This window comes from Phalacrocorax carbo, chromosome 7 (genome assembly GCF_963921805.1).
Source record: "Phalacrocorax carbo chromosome 7, bPhaCar2.1, whole genome shotgun sequence".
Taxonomy (NCBI): Eukaryota; Metazoa; Chordata; class Aves; order Suliformes; family Phalacrocoracidae; genus Phalacrocorax; species Phalacrocorax carbo.
Genome location: NC_087519.1, coordinates 27592179 through 27618734, shown reverse-complemented (window position 1 = coordinate 27618734; position 26556 = coordinate 27592179). Strand labels below are relative to the sequence as shown.

Genomic DNA, 26556 nt, shown 5'->3' with positions numbered 1-26556 from the left:
TACATTGTGAATTTCTTGTCTACTCTGTATTTTCTGAGATCTTTCCACTTTAGAGCTTTTGAGATCATGGTTAAAATAAAAGCTATACTTTTCTGCCTAATCAAGCAGCTTCTGGATTTTTAGCTGGTGAAAGTTTTTTGGCACCCTGTTCTCGAGCTATCCTTGCTATAGCTGACAGGCTACTACTGCTTGGACAATGGCAGCTCCCAGAAGAAAATGAAGAGAAGCTCTGTGTTTACAACAGCTGGCTCTGGATATCCCTTTTGGTGCTAGAACTGCCAAATTGAGCAGTAGGAGAAGATCCAAGCTGTAACTCCCCATCAACCTGCAGACCTTTGGATAAGCTCAGACAGTAGCCAAGAAGCTACTGGGAAATTGCAGAAAGCTCTTTGGTAAGAAGTTTTCTAGTTTCATGCATTTCTTCAAAGGCTCACCAGAACCTGTTGTGGATTATTCTGAATATTGAGTTACATTTTGTTACCTAGAAAGGTACTTATCCAAAAATGTTCACATACCTGTGTTTTTGAGCCATCTACCACCTTCTCTCCTGGCAGTAAGGTTCGTCTTTTGTGTGAGGGAGAGGCCTTTGAGTTTGCCACCAGTTTCTTTTCTTAACCACTTTCCACTGGTGATAATCAGGATTTCTCCACTTTTTACCAGGATCTGCCACTTTCTGCTAAAGTGTCAGTGTTCTTCCTTTAGCATGTGCTTTTCCCATTCAGAGTTTGGGCCACTGCAGCAGAGACTTACATGGGGGAGTCTGTGAGCAGGTTTGAAGGCTAAGGCCCTTTGAGGTAGGGGAGCATGCAGAGGCTCACTTTTGGACTGTGCTTGTCAATGAGTAATCTTCATATTGGCACCATTGACTACCGATGACCACCATTACCTTTTTCCAAGAATGACAAATACCTGAAGATTTGTGTCAAATTCTGAGCTGTTCTAGCTCACCGTTTATGTAAAGCGTCTTCCCTAAATGGAATTCACTTTTTTAAAATCCAAAGCAGGAGAATTAATTACTTGTGTGTAACTGAATGAATAACGCTGAAAGTGTTTTGATTCTCTCTCAGTTACTCTGAAGTTTTATACTTACTGTATCTTCCTCGGTAAGTATTTCTGAAAAATAAGGCTATTAATTTAGTTGGCTTTTCCTCAAATTAAAGGGAAAGTGCAGTTTCTTGTTACATATAGCTGTACAAGTGAATGGATATTACCTTGACCACTCAGCTGAGTCCTCCGTAAAATAGTGCTGGTGCTCCTAGAGCACTCCTTTTTAGTGCTACAGTAACATGCTGTGTAGTGTTTCCCTTAGCCAGATTTTAATCAATACAGTACTTCATAAATTCTCAGGATAGACTAGGATTTAGACAGAAAGTGAGTATTAATGTGTAGAAATTTTTCTCTGGAAGTGATTATGCTCTTAGTTTGTTCAGGAGACAAAACCAACTTGTCCTGGACCAGGAAGCTGCCTCTCATCCGATACCCTTATAGTCATTTATGAAGATATCTGCCGTCATTGATGTTGTCCGTTCATACCACTGCCTTGCATATTATCTGAGAAATCATTAATAGCTTCCTGTTCTCTGAGATTGTTATGGTTTCTTAAAAGCCACTTAAAGGTCAAAGTTTTATTTAAACAGCAAAATAATTCTAAATGTCCTGTTTGCAGATGATCAACTTGGAAGATGACTTTAAGTCAAAATCTGGTAATTTTAGTGTGGATGAAGTATAATAGATGTTCTCTGCGTATGCAGCTCTCTTGTGATCTTGATGTTTGCCTGGGCAGCGGGAGGCTAAGCTGTGCTTTCCTTGTGGAAAGTCCAGGCACTTGCCTGTAAAGGAGTGGTCTCGCAAGTATTGGAAAATGAACCCAGTTGTGTTAAACTCTGTTCCTCTTTGAGAGGAGCAACTGCATTTATCAGGTAGTAGTGTCATTATTTATTCCTTTATTAGAAGACAGTCCTTCACACTATGATAGTTCATATACAGTTTTATCACTGAGGGTTTTACCTCTAATTGTTTCTTGTTCAGGGAGCGTAGTTTTGTGAGGCTAGACATTACATAAGAGATTGAACTTGGGAAAAAAAATCTCCCCAAAAATTTTCATGGGTTTAGCTATACTTGCAGTAGGTGTTCTAGTTTCATTAGGTGTATTTTGAATTTTTATCAACTGAGATAGTGACAAGTTTTAGACTTAAACCTTTTGAGGAGTTTTATAATCTGATAACCTATAAGCTAATAACATAATGTAACTCTTCCTGAGGTTCCAAGATGGTGTGCTTACAAGCAAAAATGCTTGTTGACTGGAAACCACCTCCTTTCCCTAATTTTTGAGCCCTTCCTCCCCCACAATAAATAAATAAATAAAAAGGCTAACAACTCAGTAGGGCAAAATGATGAGAATGAAATCTGGTACTACTAAAGCTCTGGGATATGTGAAATAGGGTTTTTTGTTGGTAGTTTTTGGTTGGTGTTTTTTTGTTGTTGGGTTTTTTCCTCTTTTTTTAGAATGGCACTGAATTCTGGGAGGTTTTTGAAACAGGCCTTTGAAGTGAGGAACACGTTTTAGTTTGGAAACAGAGAAATCTGTCCTTATAAAATAGTTCTTTAGCGTGCATTTAATTATCTGTGTGTAATGCAAATGCTTTTAGGGTAGCAAAGGAGCCTAAAGATTTTTGGCAAATACATGCTGCTTGGATAGAAACCCAAGAATTTTAACAACTGTTTTCTGGGGAATTTCTTGGCTTTTCTTGGTATGTGTAATTTATATCCATGCAGGCAGTTTGATGTCACCTTTGAAGATTCATGATTTTTAGTTTGGTTTTCTAAGGCAGTACAGCTTTGCAAGTGTTTCAGTTGCTCCTGTCCCTGCCAGGATGGCAGGGTGTGCAGGGAGGGGCAGTGGAGGGCCGGGGAATCCTGATACAAGATGGAGATGAGGAAAAGCAGTTTGGGGTGCTTTTGTATTGTTAATTTTTGGTCTTGTTTTTAAATAGGGCATGGTTCAGGTTTTTTTTATGGCACAGCATGACGTGTTATTTAAGTGCATTAAAAAGAAATTATTGAGTTGCTGCATGTCTCTTCTGAACACAGTGACTAATTTCAATCAAATTTGGAGGGGGCAGGGGGGTGTCCAAAGGCCAAATTTCTGTAGTTTTTGTGAAGGTAGGTAACTGGCTAAAGTTACTCTGTTAATATCATCTCCCTTCCCTGTCCCTCTCCTACATACACATACTCTTCTAAATAAAAGCAACTCAGGATTTAAATTGTTGTTACATGTTAGAGAATCCAGAGTTATAGTACATTAATTGGTTGAGAACCAAGCTTCATTATTTCCACAGCTCATGAAACTGCTAGAAAAGACAAACGTGAGGAAAGCATAAGCGTACAGCGGTCTCAGTTGGACAAACGTTAGAGAGCTCTTTTATCAGTGTATCAGGATGGCAGCAAAGACTTCTGAGTTTGTGATTCCTGAAAACAGAAGTAACGTTCTTATTCTAGGTGAACTTCAATGCAGTTTAAAACAGAGCAATTACATTCTCAGGAATGACAGCAGAAGGAACAGAAAAATGCATCAGTGGCTTCTCAGGAATACCAGTTGAAGTAGTTGATCAGATTTAAGATCTCACTTGATGGCTCATGATGTGTTCTTGCAAATTTTTTTTTTAAATTTTTTTTTTTTAAAGTGGGATTGTGCTTGACTGTTCCAAAGCCAGGCAATCCACTTATTGCGTTGACAGAGAGAAATCAGTGTACATGAGCAAAGTACCATTAGATGAGATTTCTTGTTGTCTGGGTGAGGAGGTGGTTTACTGTTTCCTGTTTCTTTACTAGTTGTTACTATAGTTCCCTGGAGAAAAGGGGATGATGCACTCACCCTGTCATGCTCAGGCAGCAAGCAGTTGCAAGTTGGGAATGCATATCGATCAGTGTAACGGGATCAGGTTTTATTCTACTTCATGCATATTGTGTAAAATTTTATGGATTAATATTTTAATATAAGAAGTATGTTATTTGTTTTAAGAATAACTTTTTGAAATTGGGTAACTTGTTGGGAGCACTGATCCATTTACTGGAGGAAACTGAGGTTTCAGGTCAAATCTGACACCTGTCCTCTTCAGTGCAAGTGAATTTTACACAGTGCCAATGACAGACAAGGAATTATTGCTAGATTGCTAATAAATATAACCTTATACAGTTTAACGTTAGAAAATGCAACCCTCAATAAAAGGAAAGCCTTGTGAGTCCCACAGCCTTATTAGTAGTACCTTTTAAGAATGGAAGTGTGAGAATTATCTACATGACAAATAGATTATTGGAAAAAAACCACGTAGGGTTCATTTAAGCAATCAAATTTTCATGTTAGTGCTAATCATTTCTTACTAAATTAATACATTATGTTTTTGGGATCCTGATAACAAAGCTGGTATTAATGTGGCCTTTTAACTTCCATCTGAAGAAAAATTGGAGCCAAAAGATCACATGAATTTTCAGTGATAAGCATAACAGTTCAAATGTTTAATTATAAAGGCAATTTTATATAGAAAGGAAACAGTGGAATTTTGTAAAATGTATCTTGTTTATGTGAACGCTAGCGCTGTATCTCCTCCAAATAATAAACCAGAAGCAGAATACAGATAAAATGTAGAGACACCTTTCAGGGCAAAAAGAATGCAAGAAGTACTTGGACTTAAATCGTTGAGGTTAACAAAGTAATTCTGGCGGGTTTTATGGAAGGTAAGAAAGAATGCAGTTAAACAGTATACTTACATCTTTCAGCAGCAGCCTGTAGTCAGTTTTGAGTATCCCATTTCTCCTCCATCCTTTTTCCCTTGGTTTCTGAACATTTTTTTTGTCAGCATAATATTCATCGTAGCAACAGTTAACTTTTTTGAGGAATATGTTCTAAAATTGTGAATATATAGCTTTTCAGCGGGAATATTTCCTACTTAGAAGGAGAGGCCTGGGAAAATATATGTAGTATTTGAGATGGAAGTAGACAAGCAGGCATTCGAAGGTGATTTTGCTGGTAGACCTGAACTTGGTTACTGGAATTTAAATGGGGGCACGGACTCAGGAGTAAAGGAGGGGATGGGGCAGGACGAGACCTTCATTTGGGTCAGTGGAAGAAAAGGGACAGGGAGGGAAGTTGCCTCCTGGCAGGGAGGTGTTACTCTTCTGGCTAAATCTGCAGTCCTCGAGTCATGGCCATGGAAAGCAAAGGAGAGGAAACTGCACCAGTCAAGATCTAAGTGACTGGGGTTCTTGCATTGGGACTGTGCAGAGGAATGAGCCTTTCTGAAGATATGAAGGAGAAGCAGGAAAACTGGATCTGGTCTGGCTGTGCGGGTGGGGAGCTGGGGATGGCCGTGATGTCCAGGCTGCTGAGGGGGTCAGTCTTCTCTCTGAACTTCAGCTGATGCCTCAAGATCACAGGGTGGATGTCAAGAAGACAGGTTGGGATTTTGTAGTGAATAAAGGAGAAATCGTGATGGGAGAGGTAGATCTAGAAAGTAAATGGCAGCAGCTGTAGTATTGAATGTAGATAGTTATGAAAGATAACTTGGTTTGCTTATTCTTAGAGGGCAGGTGGGATATGACTACATTTTTTAATAAGAAAAAGAAAGCTTACAAGGTACATATTAGGGAGTGAAAAGTATCGAGTTCAAGGATAATATTGATCCAAGATCTAATGTATGTAAATGCAAGCAGTCAGAAAGGTCTGGATTTTGAGGGTGTTGGAGGGGTGTGGCTAGATGCATGCCTTTCTTGTGTCCTGCTCTGGCCTTTTTGCCTCAGTCAAAATACTGGTCTTTACAGGTCTGTCTTCTGCAGTGTAGGGTGTTCCTATTATTCTTGGTGTATTTATACTGATGTTTAAAAAGAAGAAACCAAACCAACATCCACCACCACCCTGATGAGCTTGGAGATAGATATAGATATATGTATCACAGCAATCTTATTTTTTTAAATATATATGTATATGTGAGGATCAAACTTTCAAAGTCTGTCCTTTTTATCCAAGCCAAAACGATTTGTTGTGGTTCAGTTTTTAGAAGATCCTCCCTGCTAAATCTAGGATAAGTAGAAAGTCCCTGTAGAAATTGTTGCATACATATAACCAGCCTGATGAACTTGGCAGAGCTGGAGACTGAGTTATACATATATACTGATGTTATGCAGAAGTTTAGGCAGTGTGTCTTACTGATACCCATAGTGTCTGTCTTCCAGAAGGATTTCAGCTACCATCAGTACTAGGATGTTGTCAAAGGCTGGGTGCTGTAAGAACTTGATGTTTATCGCAAAGCAGAAAATATAAAACGGGAAAGTATTTTTTTTATCTTTGTCATGTGAGAAAATTATTTGAACTGAATTTAGAGGCTGTGAGAAAGAAAATTAAAACACTTTTCAAGGTCACATTGGAGCTGAGAAACCACTGCAGTGTTTCTCTGTACCATTGACAGAGGTGGCACTTGATCCAGAATCTTTGCAAAACTCTGTGATTACCCTTGAGAGAATATTCTCCACTTTAAAATGCACTTCAGAGGTCAGACGGGACAGTCAATGAGCAGGACGTGTGTCATAGCTGAGACAGGCAAAAAATTGGTGTTTAGTACATGCACTTCCATGAAAATAACCTGTTAGAATAAAGCAGGGATTTGAGAGGAATCAACACTAAACAAGCTACTGTTGGTAGTAGTACTACATTACTGTCAAGTTTTGTAATTGTGATAATTGAATTTTCCAGAAGTTTTATTTCTGACAATAACTAGTTGGCGTTTTAGATGTGTACTCCTTTACTGTGGTCATGCTTTGTGTATAACAGTTATCACCAAGTACACCAAACACAAATTGGTAGATAACTAGGTCCAGAGAAGGAGACAGTGGATTCACTTAGTCCTATTGCTAATGAGAAAAAACTTGACCAGGTGATTTCATGAAGACTAATGAGATTAAAACTGTATACCCAATTTTTGGTTTACTCACCATGTTTTAAAGTACAGTGGTGGTGTTTCTTATTACAGGATTTTACCCAATACAAATAACATAAACATAAATTAAATTACGTTTTCTGTATGCTCCTATAGATGATTTTACAAATAGATTGGACTTGCTTAAAATAGACGTTCAATGATATGTATGAGTGATTTCCCCCTTCTAGATTTCAGTGAAGTTTTTTCACAGTTGATTAATTTTGTGCACTTAAATAGAAATACAAGAGTTACATCTTAGTGCTAAATATATTATCTTTTTTCTTATTGATAGTGAGTCTAGGCCTTGTGTAGGTTTCCAGATATTTCCTTTTGTAGACAAAAAGCCACAATGTTTATTTTTAATTTTTTTTGGTGGATGTGATGTGTTAGCCTGAGCCATGGTTATTAATTGACAGATGAGTTACACTATGATGGCACTTAAAATGCACACCATGTATTTCTGAAAGCAGTCGTTGCTATAGCAACTTTCTAGTAGGTCACTGGCAGTGTTGTGTGTGAGTATATGTGTGTGTACGATTTGGCTGTTAATGCAGACTAATACTGATAGAAAAATGAGAAACATAAAAGTCAGAAAGAAGGTAGCCCTGCCCCCCTCCCTGTCCTCTCCCCTCAAAAACAGGGTAAGATAATTCTGTGGAGAAAACACTTACTTACGATATTGCATGTATTGGCAAGAAACTGGCTATCAGCTGCTATAAATAGATGTTTTCTTTCTATTTATGCAAAGATTATAAAAAAAGCCCAAATTGCCTTAATCTCATTCTGCTTTTCCTTTGACATCTTCAGAGTTTGATTAGGGAAGGAATAAGTATTCAGTTGATCTGAAAGCAATGTGTTGTATTTATTGAGCATGAAGATCTATTTTTTTAAAGATGAAGTACATCTGTATTATATGCTGGAAGTTAAAATTTTGGGAAATTGCTTCTTTTTCCTCATTTGTAAGATCTTTCAGCAAGGTACAATGCATGGATTAGCAATTTAGGCCAATATAAATCTCGTAGTCCCCTGGCTGGTTCCGTCTCTTCCGTAGCACTAACCCTGTGCTTATGTGAACAAGGGGTGAGACAGTTCAGGGAGCTGATCCAGATACAGACAACTTGAAAACAATTTTTAAAATTGCTAGGTGATTCACTGAATTGTGTAAATGGGCAGAAGGACACGCGCCAGTGTAGCCACAGAAGGGAGGAACCAGAGTTGCTGCAGTTCAGGTCAGTGTATGTGGATGGCAGTGACTGGCATTTTCAGAGGGGTTGAACATGCTCTTTCCCACTGAATTCTGGTTTTAGTTTGCTCTGAAACTTGACTAAAAGTACTTTGCAGAGGAGCCTTTCCCAAATTCTTTGCATTTGTATTCTTCTCTGAAGTTCTCTAATAGTATCTTCTGTATTTTTTTTAAATGTCATTATATTGCTCTAATTAGAGACCATTCATCTATCTCTTTTAGTGTGATTAACCTGTAGCCAGGCCATTATTTTCAATCTTGCATTAACACTGCCTTAAGATATTAGAAAATTAGTGAGTTAAGATAACACATTCCAGATTATGATAAATGAAAACAAAGTGTAGCAAGTATTTTATGATATGGTAATCCACTAAATTTTTTTTGCAAATTATAGTGGTTTTTTTTTTTAAAAAAGTATAATGATGTGAACTTTGTGTTGACCCTCTTGTTCTCCAGAAGAAATGAACAAGCCATGCTGCATGTGCAGTTGAATCAATATGGTAGAATTGTTCTGCTGTCTGGATGGGAGCAGTGAGAGATCATGGTAAGGAGTAGAGGGAGGGCAGTAGCACTTGAGCCACTTGTTACCTTGTCTTCTTTTCCCCATTCACTGGTTTCCTGAGGGCCAGACCAGTATCAAAGCTACCATAAAGGAAGGAGCAGGAATATGTGGCCAGGAGTAGGAGGAAAGAACAGGAATTGTGTTTTGACAACAGCATCCCATCAGATTGCTTCAACCATTTTATGAAACCTCATCCCAAGACTCTACTGAAAAAGAAAATCTCTATTCTGTGTTGGGTTTGGGTTTTGTGTGGTTTTTTTGTTTGTTTGTTTTGGGTTTTTTGGGGGGTGCTGGTGGTTTTTTTTTTTTTTAATTTCTGTGTAATCATAGAATAGTTTAGGTTGGAAGGGACCTTTAGAGGTCATCTGGTCATCTAGTCCAACCTCCCTGCCATGAGCAGGGACATCTTCAGCTAGATCAGGTTGCTCAGAGCCCTGTCCAAACTGACCTTGAATGGTTCCAGGGATGGGGCATCTACTACCTCTCTGGGCAATTTGTTCCAGTGTTTCGCCACCTCATTGTAAAAAATTCTTCCATATATCTAGTCATGTTTTCTGTGTTTTGAGAACTTGATTTGTGAAAATGCTAAGTGTTGATTTAACCCCTAGAAAAAACTTCCTTGACATTTTTTTAGTATTTAAATGACTGTTGAATGCTATATTAAATGTACTTATATGTACTGAGTACTCTGGAAAAGCTTGCTCTAACTTTGCCTCAAGGGTAAAGGCAATGATTATAGATTAATGTTTAAATTTATTTGAATACTTTGTAGGGAGATGGAGGTAGGACCAGGTATAAGAAAAGTGAAAGCTTGTATCTTCCTTGTATTTTCTGTAAGGATTGTTCCTAGAGGAAATATTCCCTTATTTAACTCCTGGGGTTACAGTTTTCAGTTAGAACTTGTTCTTATCTCATGGGATTTGAGAATCTGTTTAAGGAAATACTTCAAAATATTCCCACTCTTGCTCTTACAGCCTGACAGTTTCAAATATCAGTTGCTGTATGTATTTTCATTTTATGTAACTGTCTAAAAGATACTGGAAATCCTCTTTCTGTATTTCCAAAATGCAGAAGAAAGCGTCTGATAATTCTGCAACATTTAAAACTATACGGTCTGATCCCTTCTCTGCAAAAACAAAAGCTAACCAGTCTTACAGGGGAAAATAACCTCTTGTGTGGATCAGCTGCTGGAATTTCCCCTCTCACTGGAGAGTCTCAGCTTCTGGGGATGGCAGTTTATGTCTTCCAGAGCTTCTGTTTTATTTCATTCAGTTTTACCAGCAGTCCTTAGAGCTGTGCTTTTTCTATTTTCAATGTCTTGTATTTGATGGTACAGGTAAGACAAGAGGTTAATCCATCAATTCTTCCTTTTTTCTTAGTCTCTCATTCACTGGGAAGAGATTGGTAAGGCTGTGTGTATCTGTGTAGCAGGTTGATATTAGCAGGCCTTTTACAGACCATCATTGGAGCTAAGCAGAGAATTCTGTGAGTAGCAAGTGTTTTTTCCGTTCCAATTGTTGAAGATAGTGTGATACATGCTCTGAATGCTGACCTTAATTTTCATTGTATAAAATCATAGAATAGTTTGTGTTGAAAGGCACCTTAAAGATCATCTAGTTCCAACCACCTGGCCATGGGCCAGGACACCTTCTACTAGATCAGGTTGCTCAAAGCCCCATCCAACCTGACCTTGAACACTTCCAGGGATGGGGCAGCCACCATTTCTCTGGGAAACCTGTTCCAGTGCCTCAGCACCCTCATAGTGTAAGAATTTTTTCCTTATATCTAAACTAAATCTACCCTCTTTCAGTTTAAAGCCATTACCGCTTGTCCTATCACTTCATGCACCTGTTAAAAGCCCCTCTCCAGCTTTCTTGTAAGCCCCCTTCAGGTACTAGAAGACTGCTATAAGGTCTCCCTGCAGCCTTCTCTTCTCCAGGCTGAACAACCCCAACTCTCTCAGCCTGTCCTCATAGGAGAGTTTCTCTGTCCCTCTGATCATCTTTGAGGCCCTCCTCTGGACTCGCTCCAGCAGGTCCATGTCCTTCTTATGTTGGGGGGCCCCAGAGCTGAATGCAGGACTGCAGGTGGGGTGTCATGACAGCAGAGTAGAGGGGCAGAATCACCTCCCTTGCCTGCTGGTCACACTTCGTTTGATGCAGCCCAGGATACGGTTGGCTTTCTGGGCTGCAAGTGCACATTTCTGGGTCATGGTGAGCTTCTCATCAACCAACACCCCCAAGTCCTCCTCAGGGCTGCTCTCAATCCATTCTCTGTCCAGCCTGTATTTGTGCTTGGGATGGCCACTTTCCTCTTCCCCTGAATGGAGCCGTGACCTTCCACAGACTCTGAAACCAGCCAGATACCCCTAAACCCCCAAAACCATTTTAAGCAAATTTTGGTTATATCAGGATAGCCCCAGGATTCCAAGTTCCCCCCCCCTTCTCCATAGGAGGGGAAGGCGTTACTATTTGGGTTGCTGGAGAAGCCCACGTTTTGGCTTTCCAGTATCAGAAGGTTTCCTTTCTGTTTGGGTATCTTTAGAAAAATAAAGTACTCTGCCAGTTCATGCTGGAACTCCTGTTGCCTTCCTTACTAGCATCATGGAGCAGCTTTCATCTGATGGCAACCTTTCCGAGTGAGACAAGACGTCTTCTTTCTTCTGTCTCTTTTTAAGTGGCCCATTTTGGCTAAAGCATTACCTAAGCTATTTCATTAAGCCCAACAGCTGTGTTAGTCTGAACTGGTTTGGTAAATACCTCCCAGATCAAAAATTCTTCCTTGTCTAGGAGGACAGACTGCAGCCATTGTTACCTGGAGAAAGCACTTTTGCCTAGGATTTAAAGCTCACAGAACTGTAGGAGGAAAACAAATGATTCTTGCTGACACAGTCACACTATTTCCAGTTTCTGTCAGAAATAAAAAAGGTGTTCCCGTATTTCTGTAAGCAATGCAAAATACAGTAGGAAGGAAAAAAAGCATCAGTGTTTGCAACTTACAGTCTGGGTATCCAAGTAAGTTGGTGATATCTTTACAGTTTGTGTTGTCATCATGTCTTCAAATAAATGTGTTTGTATTGAGTCAAGAGGAAAAACAATCTTAAGGCAAAGAGGAAGAAAGTGAGAAATAAGTTGTTGTATGGTCAGTAGAATTAGTGAAGCCTTGTTTGGTAGTCCTGTTACATTCCTTACTGTAGTAAATCCCCTAGTTTACCCATGCCCTTGAAGGCTCTCCACCCTTTGTGTAGCACCTCCACTGCAGTATCGTGCACTTCAGCACCTTCCCTGGGCTGGGCAGAGCAGGACATGTGGGCGGCTGGCTCTGAGCTGTGTGCCTGATACACAGGACAAATAGTAGCTCTGCTGATCCTGCCCCTGCCTCCACCCTCACAGGAGCACTAGGCTCAGCCAGTGCTTATTTTAAAAACTAATCTTTTGAGGTACATATCCTTCTGTCAAAGCTGTTTGCATTTCACAGTGTGTTCAGAAATTGTCAAGAAACAATGGGCAAACAGCCTGGGTGGATGTGAAGTCCTTGGGAAATGAAGCTGAATCAGCTTCTTGCCCAGCTCGAGTGTTGGCTTCTCTGTTCTTGCCTCTCCAGCTTGTATTTCAGACAATGCTTATCTGGTTTCTCACTTTGTCCAGTTTGGAACTGGGCTATCAACTGGTTTCACACAGTGTGATGATCTTCTTCCACGTGTACAGTCATCATTCCTATACCTGGAGCAATGAACAAGCAATGAAAGAGATATTATTTTTTTCAAGCTTTTTTCCCAAGGAGGCTTCCCTTTTGATGCATTTATTGTGGTGTGCAAGGTATTTTTAAAGAGCAAAGAACAGACAGTTTCACCCCCTACTGATTCTTCCTGGGGCTGTTGACTAACCAAAAATCATTTCAGCACTGAATGATGAAAGCTTTTTTTCAGGATTATTTACTGAGCTAAAAGAAATCTTGTTCCCACGTGCTAATTTGTCTTTTTCATAGTGATATTTGCATTTTGGACTATTGCAGAACTATTTCCAATTTTACATAGTACTTGATAATAACTCCTCTCCTATTTCTTCTTATCATTTCATTGGTTTCTTGTGACTGGTGTGTCAGGGAGGTCACTGGGGATCGCTGGTGGGAATCGACCCCATTTAGCTTATCTGTAATTTCTTGAGTCTTTAGATTCCTTTTTTTCCCCCTCATTTCAGAATCCATGTCAGGAGAGGCTTGTAGGTACAGGTGATGTATTTTTTTAGGTCAGTTGACATTGCTGTGTAAAAGTAGACAAGCTTCTGGGTCAAACATCTTTAGCCTGAAATAAAATCACAATCATTGAGCTCAGTACAAGTGGAAAGCAATTAATTGCTGTGAGCTCTGCTGCAGTGGGGGAGGATGTTAAAATCAGTATTTCCTGTGGAGCAGAGAGAAGTTATCTTGGCCATGGAATATGGAGCCATCATAACCTAGGGATGGAGGAAACTAATGTTTAATAAAGCCACTTTCCCTTTTGAGTCAATTATTTAAAATTACTATGAATTTTTAATTTCCAGCCATGAGTTTTCCTAAGTCTTTATGATCAGTAGTGAGCACTTGGAAGTGGATTTTTTTTTTTCTTCTGTGAAGTGTGTTCTGCTGGTAGATCATTATTTCTGAGTGTTTGCTGCTAGTCCTGCTTTTCACCTGTGCGGTTATGGGGAAGTCGTCTTGGGACTCTGGTGAATTATGTTAGTCTGGGATCTGCAGATTTAGGTTTGAATCTTGCCTGCAGTATGAGGCATTTATGGTTACTGAAGAAACATGTTTGCAAGGCTTATTTTTAACTCCAACATGGTTACATGTGTCCATTGGAAAAATGTGTTTTTCCTCACAAGTTTATTTTGGTGGTCAGGTTGTTTTAAGGTTGGAGGATGAGGGGAAAGTATTTTAAGGTATGCTTTTCCAGTAGAGGTTTTAACTGTGTAACTGCCTTAAATCATAGGGTGTGCCATTGGTAATAGTCGAGGACATACAAGCAGAAGCTATTGGAGTACGTTTTGGTGGTGTTGATTCAGCTCGTTCAAAATGTAGATATATTTTTGTGTAGCAGTGTCTTTGGGGAAAGTTCTCTTCAGATCAGTGAAGGAGTGCAATGATGAGCACCCTCACAGCACACGCTGTGGTTTGTGATATGCTGCCTAGATGTTATGGCCTGTTTGAATTTCACGTTGTTGTTGACTTTGTGACAGTAGGTGTGTTGGTCTGGTGTAAGGAAACTGCTTGGTGTCACACGTTGGATGACTCTGAAAGAGTATGAGTTTTCAGACTTCAAACTATAAATGTCATCTGTATGTTTTAGAAAAAGAATAGGCTTGGTTATATCTTTAGAATCTCTTTCCTTAAGCCCGTGAGGATTTCAGCATAGTTATGGGTCTGTTCTAGTGCCTTTAGACTAAGGCAGAGTCAGGTTAGGATGGATTGACAGTATTTAGCAGAATACAGATTCTGGGGTTATTGTTCTTGTAAGTTATTAATGGTATCACGAAATGAGAAGTTGGTGATCTGACTTAATACATTTGTGGTAGCATTGATGGCTTTGATGGATGGATTATTTAAATTGTGGGGTTTATAGATGCAGTTTAGTTTGTCTTGAAGATAACTGGCTCACTGCGTAGTAAGGAGAGAAATTCTTTAATACATTCTGATGTTTTTTTTCCCATCTATTGTATTTGCATTAAAGACCTGACAGGCTTGTCAGTCTTGGGGAGCATATAAAAAAAGCTTCTAGAGTAGGAGTTGCTTAGTTTATTGGGAAGAGAACTTGGAACATGTTTTAAGGTGAAGAGGAATCAAGTCAGAGTTTCCAGCTTGTTTTGCTGATTGTCAGGGTTTGGGATTACTGTAGCTCACTCTTTGGTATCTAGGACAGGGTAGGATTTAAGGCTTGGGTAGCTCTTCCCTGAGAGGTTGCAGTTGTGGGTTGTTCAGAAGAGGGTTTGTAGTGGTGCAAGATGTAGGTGAAGGGTTTCTGGTTTGATACGGGGTTTGATTTTCTCAGGGACATGTTGGGGTTGGGAGGTGAGGTTTGATTCTGTAATTTTTATATATATGTATTTATATTTAATGACTCTATTGGCTAACTTCATCTTTTTTGGTCTACCTCTGCTACTCTTTTTGGTTCTTGTTCAGTTTTCACAAACTCTTTTTAGGAACTTCATAGGTATTTATAATTTAGATACTCCGCCTGATGGGTAGAGGAAGGATATGGGAATTATTCCCATGGTACACCACTATATACTGTCAATACTCCAGCACTGTCAAGAATCAAGAGTCAAAAGATCTGTGAGACTATGAGCTCTTTTGAAAAGGCCCTTTTATGCTAAGGCAAATGGGATTTAACTCTGTAAGTGATTTTTTTTTTTTTTTTTTTAATTTGGGCTAAATATAGTTAACAATTGAAGGAAAAAAGCTTTCTTACAATTCTTGTTGAAATTTATTCCTGCTGAAACAAAAAGTATCCGTGGGACCCCATCCACTTAATGATAGCACAAGTTAAAAATGGTTACTAAAAGCATGGGTATTTAGACTGCCTTGCTACAGAACGACAGCATTAAGCTACTTATAGTAATGCCTACTGGATGTTTGCTAATCCCTTTATTAAATGCAGCCTCTCTTCTAAGGAGCTCAAAACACGATGGATTTAATAATTTTAGAAAGTCCACATACCCTTGTGCACACAAAAAGATTGTATTTGAGTGAAAAAGGAACTTTAGTAAAACAGATGCCAATTAGCTACATCAGGTTGAGGATTAAGCTGAATCTCCAGCCTGTTAATAGAGAAGCAGTAGTACAGGAATCCATAGATTTTTGGCATATGAGCATTACTGAAGTCCTTGGACTGGGAAAAACTGGTATTCCAGGATCTTTCGGTTTCTGGACTGACAGCACTGAAAGACTCTCTCAGCCTAAAACTTTGTAAGGGTTATCTCTGGAGTAAGTATGAATACTGAGTAAAGGCTTTCAATACTCCAGCCACACCTAGATAATGTCCAGAAATCTTTGCTCTTTGAGGGACTTGGATTGTGGCATCTTTGTAAGGACAAGGATCCTGACAGGTCTAGCAACTAGGAAATTGATGGAGCTGCTTCTCAAAGCTTGGAGTGCAAGACACGTGGTTTTCTGAACAAGCAGTTTTCAGTGGTGGGAATGCTTTAACATAGTCCTTCAACACTACCACTTTTTTTTGAAGAACGATTACGCCTTTATGCTCTTTTGAGGGTAGGGTAATAAAGGTGCCTATCAGGAAATTGGTAGAATATTACACTTCAGAGTGGTGCTACATTTACTACTGCTTGATACATGCACGAGTCTCTCTGTACTAACCGTTAAATATTCTTTCTGTTAGCAGCTGCGTGAACTTAGAGAAGCTGTGATACTAGTGAGCTTATTTTCCTCAAGCCTTTGTGCACATCCCCATAAATATCATTTGAGTACTAGAATTAGTCACTTCCCGGAGTTTTTAGTTTATGAGACTTCAAAATGCATGTTTTCTTTGATAATCTGGACAAAATGTTCTGCAGTAGTTCTTGGCTTTTCTCATCAGAGTCCCATATGACGAAAAAAGATAAGACAAAACAAAGAAACAAATGCCCATAGAACAAAAACCTGGATCATTCTGGGAGTTTTTTCCTTTATTCCAGTGTTCTGTATGTCAGGCTTTGCTTCTTTTTGTGAAAGCTGGTTTTATTGTTGGCAATTTTCCAGATGCAGTAAATAATAGAACACCAGATGTCCACTGCTGAGAAAAATTACAGATGAGTAAACACTCTTCTGAGGTAGCATAAAAATCTATTAACACTGCTTCTGGTGTGCCTGTAGACTCTCTACGTTCTTGGCCTGTTGTGCTGTACAGCGATGAAAATCCAAAGCCTGTGTGACTGTCTAAATGTGTTTGCCTAAACCAGGGATTCCTGCCTTCCTCTAGATGTGGATTATTTTTCAGCAATAAGCAGTCACTGAAGTACTTGAGTGTGAATTTATTCACTGGATTTATTTTTAATTATTGTCACACATGGATTTGATTGAGGGTAAAGTCACAGAAACATTAGAAGAAACGGCGGGATATCAAGAGTTCATCTGATTCTCACCCTTTCCCCTCTGGCAGACACAGTTAAAGTAACACCATGTTTCCAGACCCAAAGCAGGCTGTGTTCCCCAAGCCTTGTCTGTTTTTTCCTAGCTGTTTTAATCTAGGAATAAGCCTTGTCCACAAAATAGAGAAGGATATTACTTGTCCTTTTCTTACTCTGAGAAAGAGTTCATTTTTCCCCTCCATTGCCTTTGCAGCAGTTTTCATGTATTGAAAAAGAAGTCATCCTCCTTCAGTCTTGTCTGTGGCCAGCTGTACTCTTGTCTTGTTTTCCAGTGTACAGGTGTTTCTGGGCCACCTGGAGCCCTGGCTTAGCCCACTAAAATTAACTGTGCAAAACCCTGAGAAGTTTTATGCCATTTTAGTGAGCTGAATTAGCTCGCTCAGAAATCAGCTGAACAAGACGGCCCTTTCTGGGGGGAAGCATTTAATGTCGTGATACCTCAGATACCTTTTAAAACCTTATCCTAAGGTATGGTGAACACTTATGCTAGCTGTACTATTGTTCAATCTTTTGCACATTTTCACTGATTGCTCAGTCTTGTGTTTGGGAGGATGACTGCACAGTGTCTATGATAGGCAAAATCTCTCTCAACTTTAAATTTGTCCCATTGACTTTTTTGTGACTCTTGCATTACCTTAAAAACACAAGTGAGTTTATCTTCTCAAAACTTCTTCTGAGTCTTGTATTTCCAAGTGCAGAGAAGCAGAAGACTTCAAGGATCCATCTATTCAGGCTCACAATTAGAGGATCATAGAACCTAACTTTATAGAGACCATTTCATTATGTGTATTTTATGTTCAAAGTAGGTAGGTAGGAGGCTGGTAGATAGCTGATGTTATCTTGATGAACAGATGGCAAGGAGCAAGTTGTTAATTTAGATCTTAATCATCTAGATATTGGACTAGAATTAGAACTCAGTGCCTTAACACTTAGTCTTGTGCAATCTGTCCATAATTATTTGTATTATGAGTGACGGAGTGCCTGTAGCTCCCTGTGATCTTGGTCACAGTTGTGAATGCTCAGTGCTGCAGAAAATTAGGTCAAGTGTCTCACCGGGTATCCGCAAAGTGAGGAACAGTTATGCCTGAAGAGTCTGTAAGAATAACAAAGGGAAAGCAAGCTTGTTTTCATATGCTCAGTCATTCAAATTTACTTCTATTTTAAAAGATTACAAACTGAAAAGGATAACAGTTCTGTTCTTGAGCAAGCCATATCTACAGGCAATTGTTTGCCACAAAGCATTTGATTTATATCTTTAGTATTAGCAATCCTAGGCATTATAAGTAAGCAGTATATGGTAATATAGTTAAACTATTGAGTAAACTCTGGAGATGACCAAACAAATTTGTCTGACCGATGTGCGGCATTTGAATCTACTACATTATTATAGCCACGGTTAAAAGATTATATCAGCTTTCCTGTGTAATCTTAGTGTCAGGGCATCAGCACAGACATGCACAGTACAGGAATTAGCTGCTACCTTCTGAAAATAGTAGCAGAAGATACAGAAAAACTGATTGGTTTTGGCAGCTTGCATATTTTTAGAGACTGAAAACTAAGTATAGAAACCTGATAGTGTGACTTAATGCTTGGAGGTTTTTTGTGATTTAAGAATTTTATTCCCAGCTCTGCAAGAAGTGATTTGCCTAACTTTTCAGTGTAAGGTCTTGCGTTCGTAATTGTGAAGAGCACAGAGTAAGTCTGCACACTAGAAAGTGAGACTTGAGATTATTTTTCTGGCTGACTGGGCAGTGCCTTTATAAGCTGAAAGCATTTGGTGAGAGGAAGCAGCACAGCTGCTTTGCCTGTAGAGTCAGTTCTACATGTTAGTGCAACTGAGGAGACAACTGGAATTGAAGACAATGTAAAGTGGACAGCTAGGGCTTGCCATGTGATAATTGTTGTTCCCATGTGTATATGTAACACACCTGGAAATAAAAAGAAGCTTTAGTCAATGATAATGGACATCTACTGAATGCTTTTAATTTTGTGTACAGTCTCGCTTTGTTCTTGGCCTCATGTTTTTCTTGTTATACGCATCACCTCAGTGAGCTCGCTTCCCTCTTTCGTTTTATGTATTAATTTCTTATTGACATTTTCTGAGGATAAACCAAATGTCCATCCTCAGCTTGCTGTTCTGATAACTCCATCCTTCTGAAAGACCCCTAGCCAAACCACATGCCAAACTGTCAAAATTGTCCCTTTACTCAAAACAAAATATGTCCATGTCTCTCTCGTACTGGGGAGTCTACACTGGATGCAGTCCTGAGCAGTGGCCTCAGCCCTGAGTAGAGGGGAAGGGTCTCCCCCCTTGATGTCCCAGTGGTACCATGCCTAAAGGAGCCCAGGAGATGCTGTTGGCCTTTGCAACAAGGGCGCATTGCTGGCTCCTGTTCAAGTTGTCCACCAGGATATTTGGATCTCTTTTGGAGCAGCTGCTTTCTAGATGGCCAGTCCCAAACCTGTGCATGGGGTTGTTCCTCTGCAGGTACAGGGCTGTGCGGTTCCCTTTGTTGAACTTAATGAGATTCCTGTTTGTCCATTGCTTCTGCTGCCATTCAGTGGGACCTGGACAGCCTGGAGCACCTGGTATATCAACCAACTCTCCCAGTTCTTTGCTTTTATTGTTGATGTGTTTTTGCAAGTTGGGAACTGCAGGTCCTACTGGGGATTAAATGAATAAGAGTAACAGTGCAGACACACATTTGGAGAGGGATGTAGAGTAATAACAGTATGTCCAGAATGCTTTTGAAGGGTGTAGGAGACAAAGCATTGCCATGGTGCACTGGCCTAGTTGTTCCTAATAATAACAGCTCCTTCTATCACAGTTAGACTGCGTTAAGAATATTGCAGGCCATGCATCAGCAGAGCTTGCTCTGTACTTGAAGCATTGAAGGAACTCACTAGTCCTTAGTGTTAATTTTTCTATCAACTGGACTTTCAATCTTGGTTTAAGTACTAGAATATGATAATGTGAAATTTAGATTTTGTGTACAACTTAAGTGAAATTATCTTAAAGATAGGATAAATAAACTTTGTCTTGTTTGGCCTTAAATGATGCTATGTATTTTCAAAATCAGGGTGTTTTGTTTGGTTTTTGTTTTGGTTTCAGCTTTATAATGTGTAGGTACCTAGTTTACGATAACATTAGTTGAACTGGATTCGGTTGTTGCTACCAGATAGTTGCTTGGAACAACTCTGTCAGGTTTCAGGGTTCATGTCAATCTTTTCATTTGATTGTTTGTTGTTTGGCTAAAATAGGTAGATTACTTCAGCACCAGGGAGGCAAATAACAATCTAAAAACTGCAAAAAATATAGGTAGCTACATGTTAGTGGAAACTATGGAAAATATTGATGGAATGCATGTATCAGATTTGTTGTTGTAAAATTGTAGAGCCTTTCTTAAAGCTAAGCTCATTATTAGATACTTATTGAAGAAAAATTATCATAAAACTGACAACTTACTAGAAAAGGCTGCTTTTTTGTTTAAGAAGCAGTTTTATACAATGGTCATTATGTCTACCCTGGTTATTGTGTGTGGTTAAAAAAATAGAAGCAAAAAAGAAACGTTTACTTGTTTTCCCATTTTATATTTCAACTGAATGGTCTCTTCTACTGCCTGCTTTATATTCTTCTATAGGTCATTTTTAACTATGCCAGCATAAATTTATGTAATCTTAAAATACAGATGTGCAAGTTTAAATAGCTGCAAACATGCTAAGGTCATAAAAATTGGGATTGAACGAAAACATCAGATTTTTTTAAACTCCTAAAATAGAAGCAGTTAACCACAAGTTAAAGGACTTGTTCAGCTATATTGTGCTTACTATAGTTTAAATAACGCAAAATACAAAACTAAAGTGTTCCTCCCCCTGCTCCTCTTTTCCCCAGGAGAAAGGTGACAAAATGGGCACCTGTCAAGCTTTCAGGATTTTTTATCGATGCCTTAATCCTCAGGCTGAGTAGGACAGAAAGGAGAAGAGTTCGATTTTCTTGTTCATAAGAACATCGTCTTTAAGAAAGAGGTGTTCCTTTTATTAAAACCAGAAAAAATGTGAAGGTTCACATTTCTGTAGTCCATGAGGGTCAATGATTTTTCCACAGTTGTCAAACTTCATTGCACGACTAAATCAAGAACTCTGTTCCAAGTACAAAGCTTTTCATTAGTCACTATAGTGACTGACTTTATTTCCAAACCAAGCCTAAGCAACATGGGTGGTAATTTACGACTGAATTTTGGAAGCAAGTGGCGGTGTTTCTTTGAGCTTAGAGGAATGTTACTGTTGAGGGAAGTTGCAAGGCAGTTATCCCAGGACTGTTAAGAGTTTCCTAACCTCAGCTCAGTGTCTGGGTTGAGGAGGAAAGAGTTAGCATGCAGAGCAGAATAGCCAGCAGGACTGTACTGGATGTGTGGAGGGATACAGATGACTTGGGTTGTGTAAGGGGAGGCATTATTCCATGCAATGTGTGACTCCACTTCTGGTCAGTCCCACAAAATGGGCAGGATTGTGCCTTGTCTTCTGGGGCTTCTGCCTCCCAAGCTGTTCATTTTCCAGCTCATCAGCACTGACAGTTCTTGTATTTTAGCACTCTTTGGCTTAACCCGTGTTAAGTGCTTTCATTAACACAGACAGTAGAAGTGCAACTTTGCCATCTTCTAGACGGTCCAGTCTGGACCTAACCACATACAGATGGATTTTTTTTTTTCCAGTGCTATTTTGCAGTTTCCTGATTAGCATAGGGACTTTGTGAAAATACCACAAGACCTTGCAGTTCCCTGTGGGTCAGGTTGCCTGCCTTTTCCACCACGTTAAGGCTGTGGGTCCAGCTTCCTTGATTCTTCAGTTGCTTCTGAATGACACAGCTCCCCTCTTCTCCTTCTGGCTCTTTATACCCTTCACTCCGTACTTTCTTCTAGGCCAGGACTTTTCTTTTTGAATAAGTGTTCCATGAGCAAGTACACTCTACTGTACATGTGAAAGCATTCCCTAGAACAGTTGTGTACTGCTGGTTACTGTATCCAAGCATGTACAGCGCAACAGTTGTAAAGGGTGATAACTAAGTTAAAAAACAAAACTAAAAAAAGAAATTCCACATAACAGTTGTGTAGGATGCCTTAGTAATCTGTGGAAAATATCTCACATGAAACGCACATCAATTTTCTTGAACTTTTGAAAAGTAAGATTGCCTGGTATCCTGCTAGAATTAGATAATCTTAAGATCTAAGATGGGTAGATTTCCTCTGAGGTCTAGTTAGCATACACAGCAGTGTGTGCGTGTGAGTGCATGTGTAATTGTGTGTGTACAAAAAAATTATACTTTTTAAACAAAGGGAAGGTATTACAGAATACTGTTGAGCAGTGTGCTCAGGTGGCCAAGAAGGCCAATGGCATCCTGGCAGGAATAGTGTGGCCAGCAGCAGCAGGGCAGTGATCGTGCCCCTGTACTCAGCACTGGTGAGGGCACACCCTGAATGTTGTGTTCAGTTTTGGGCCCCTCAGTACAAGAAGGACATTGAAGTGCTGGAACATGTCCAGAGAAGGGCAACAAAGCTGGTGAAGGGTCTGGAGAACAAGTCTTATGAGGAGCGGCTGAGGGAACTGGGGTTGTCTATCCTGGAGAAGAGGAGGCTGAGGGGAGACATTATCGCTCTCTACAACTACCTGAAAGGAGGTTGTAGCGAGGTGGGGGTTGGTCTCTTCTCCCAAATAACAAGCAATAGGACGAGAGGAAATGGCCTCAAGCTGCACCAGGGGAAGTTTAGGTTGGATATTAGGAAAAACGTCTTCACCAAAAGGATTGTCAAACATTGGAAGAGGCTGCCCAGAGAGGTGGTTGAGTCTCCATCCCTGGAGGTATTTAAAAGAAGGGTAGACATGGTGCTTGAGGATGTGCTTTAGTGGTGGACTTGGCAGTGATAGGTTAGCAGTTGGACTTGATGATCTTAAGGGTCTTTTCCAACCGTAATGATTCTATGACTCTATGAAAAATGCGTACATCTACTTGTCATGGCAGGAGGAAAAAATATTTGCAGAAGCTTAATCAAAACCTTTCTTCTATTTTAGAATTTTATTAAATATTCTTACATTATACCTAAATACTGGTATTTTGTGACTACCAGAGTGCATTTTGTTCTGACTGTAGTGACCCTGTCCATTTCAGAGATCTGAACATTCCCTTTTTCTCATGGTATAGAAAATCACCTCAGAACTTAATTAAATCTGATGCTATGTTTGTTTATAATAAATTCTTACAAGTGCCTGAAATAGTTGCTTGATGCTGTTGAATGGGCATTTCATTCCCCTGTTAAGAGTAATCACATCCTTTAAAACATTGTGTCTAACGAAGAAACATTCTTATAGAACCAAGTTATGGAAATAGCACAAATAGCATATCATGTAACATTTTTGTTCTGGAAGAACTCAGGCTGCTTGTTTGTTATAGTGAAACTGGAGAGCTTTTACACCAACCTGGTGTACTGGCCGTGGAAAATGATCCCCTTTAAATTGTTAATGCTAGAGTGGTAACTGTCATTTCAAGCAAACTTATCTTTTGTGAACATTTGTTTTGCAAAAAGGTGGCTTTTTAATGATACAGTTTAAAAAATGGCCTATGAGATGGTAGTATATAGGAAAAAAAATCCCATTTGGTGATGAGATGCTGTAAGTAAAACTGTCGGTAGCATGAAGTAGTAAGTACTGGAGGAACTAGTTGTATGCATCTGTGAGTTTAATCGGAACTCTAATAACCAGAGGCAAAAAAGTCTGTTCATGCTGTACGGTATGGTTTTGGTAAATACTGATGTGTGTATAGTAGGATTGAAAATAGTACTTCACGTGTTGTGCTGTTTTGCTTACCCTGGTGCGGTTATATTTAGATACAGTGGTGCTAGTCACGTTACCTCTTTCTGGCTTGATTTTTCTGCTGTCTTGTGCAAAGCTACTAGAGCACAGAAGCAGCTGCCCATTGAGAAGAAATTAAATATTTAAATAATAGATTTAAAATATCCCATATTTCCAGACATACAGTTAAGTCCTTGGTATTCATTACTATTCCTCAACAGCAGTGCTCCATGCAGCTATTTATATTACCCCAAGATCTGTAAAAGAGGAGGATGAAATAAATAATTTCAGTTTTTCCAGAACTTGCATTTTCTGGAAGAATGGGGTGGCAGTTCTGTGTTTTATTGCATCAAAGATTAGTGCATCTGTCACATTGTGCCATTATTTAACAGTGTCGTGTCTGCTGTCAATAGTCAATTCCTTGATTAGTCTTTTGGATAGAGAGATTTTACTAGTGGGTGTAGCGGTACTACAGATGCAGTCTAATTTATTGTTTAAACTCACAACCTTGGTTTCACCAGGCTAAAATACTTTCTATTGCAGTTAGAGTTGAACAGCTGCTTGACTACTCTTCTGTAAAATTCAGTCATATTAAACTCTGCAAGCCAGTTTATCTAATTTGAATAGCTGTAGCTCCATTAAAGGGAATGTTATTAGGAATATTATCTTTTACTGGTTTTGTTTTGCCTAAATCAAAACTTCTATGATTTTTAGGTGCAGATCTCTTGTCTTGATTTGAAACTAGGAAAGACTGTTTCCCATGAAACTAAACTTCTGTCTTGCAAATTTAGCTGGTTGTGTGACTAGAAAATAGATTCCTTAAATCTGGATCATCACATTCTCTGATTGCTTAAATATTTGTCTTGTTTATTTAATTTTTCTCAGTGTTTTTATATTAGAGTTACTGTAAACAAAAATGGGAGGTAATGCAAAATAGCTTATGTAACGTTAAAAAAAAAAAAAAAAAAGCTAGTAAAGTTACCTAAACAGAATTGTAAAAACTCAATGCAAGAACATGATTAAGCTGTCCTGGGGACATCCATTCTAAATGTCATGTGGTTTCATAATTATGATACTTCAGAACTGACCATTTTTGTTTACAGTGGGTTTTTTAGTCGATATATGACTATTTTGGAATCACAACTAACAATTTTTTTCTCTTTTTTGCAGACTGGACTTTGACATTCTTTTTATGAAAGAGGTTTCCAAGTAATTGTCCTATAACTTTGAGAAGAAGTTCTATGTAGCTCTTACTTTCACGAGTGCTGCAAAAATGATTACTTCAGATTTGCCAGTACTACAGTGAGTATCTGTTTCTCTGTATATTCGAAATCTTCAGTGTTAAAAAGGTAGTAGTAAACAGACAGGTGATCGAAAGGATAAAGCACAAGCTTGAGAAGTACAGATTAGTGTGACTGTTCCTGTGTTGTCCTATGCTGAAAAAGTGTGGAAAAAAATGAAACACCTTATCTGAAATATATTTATTTATATGTATGGAGATTTGACTTTGCAGTGAAAAGCAAAACAAGACCTCTGCTACTTTTATGCTTCTGAGTGTTGTGAGATTTCAGAAATGCGAATGGGTTTTAGTCATAATTGACTGTATTTGTGTATTCCAGTTACATACTCTTCTTACAATGAGCTGTATTTATTGTGCAAAAAGCCTTTGGCCTCTGCAGCTGAAGAGAGCAAGTGGTGTGAGCATGTTTTGATCTCATGGGGAAATATGAGGGGCTTATACAAAAGGGAACATCACTGTACCTGGATAAAGTGAACTACTGGTAAGAATAGAGTGGAATTCTATGAGAGGAGCTAGAAAGTAAATCAAGTAGAATTAAGAAAAGAATTTTAGAAACGGGAACAAAATGGAGCTTTATTTGATGCGTTGGGTTGACCATAGCTGGCTGCCAGACACTGACCCAGCTGCGCTCTCACTCCCTTCCTCAACAGGTCAGGGGGAGAAAATAAGATGAAATTACCCTCAGGGGAAAAACAGACTCAACTTGGGGAAAATTAATTTATTTCCAACTGAATAAGATTTGGCTGATGGTGAGAAACAAAAGACAAAAACTAAAATGTGTCCCTTCTCCCATCTGCCCCTTTCCCCAGTCCAACTTCACCCCTTCATTCCCGACTCCTCCACTCACACCCACACCATGGGTGTGCAGTGTGGGTACCTGTTCCAGCGTGAGCTCCCCAGGGGCAGTGGGGTGGGTGTCTCTGCTGGCTTGCTGGCAGCACTATCTCCCCATCTCCTGCTGCTTGCAGGGCTGGTTCCTTGCTTCTCATGGCAGTCAGCCCTTTCTTCAGTAGCTCTCACCAGGGTGACGCTGGCTTCTGTGGCTGCCCAGCCGTGCCCTGCCCTGGGGAGGCTGGAACTAGCCGTGTCCAGCATGGGGCAACCCCTTACCTCCTCACAGATCCCGCCCTGTGGCCAACCCACTGCCACCACCTTGCCACACAGACCAAATACATTCAGTAATTATCTAATGTTAATTTTTTTTGCTGAAAATAGGAATTATCAGAGGGTGCAAAAGAGCCTAATTTTGTCAGGGTTGAATGGTGTTACAAAAGCAAGATTTCAAGTGCCTTTATTTAAAAAACTGAATGCTTGGAAAATTGTAAAGTTATTTGTCTGACCTTAATAACAACATGCTCTGCATTGCAATTTTTTCTTATATTTTTAGCACCTCTTTCAAAAAAAGTTAACTACTTCTGTGGGCGAGCACATGGCGGGGATAGCACTGAGCAGGAAGCATCAGCCCTTGGGCAGGTTCTGGTTAGCTTTAGGGGTAGTTGTGGAAGAAATTTTTCTCA

At 39.4% G+C, this 26556-nt stretch overlaps 1 protein-coding gene across 3 annotated transcripts in view; it reads left to right on the top strand.

Moving 5' to 3' along the window:
* STAG1 (STAG1 cohesin complex component) overlaps positions 1-26556 on the top strand; it is a 205751-nt gene that overhangs the window by 17475 nt on the left and 161720 nt on the right. For all 3 annotated transcript variants that reach the window (XM_064457180.1, XM_064457181.1, XM_064457179.1), the window contains exon 2: positions 24910-25041. In XM_064457180.1, coding sequence (XP_064313250.1) covers positions 25013-25041 — 29 coding nt within the window. In that variant the 5' untranslated portion in view covers positions 24910-25012. The remainder of the gene's footprint in view (positions 1-24909; positions 25042-26556) is intronic.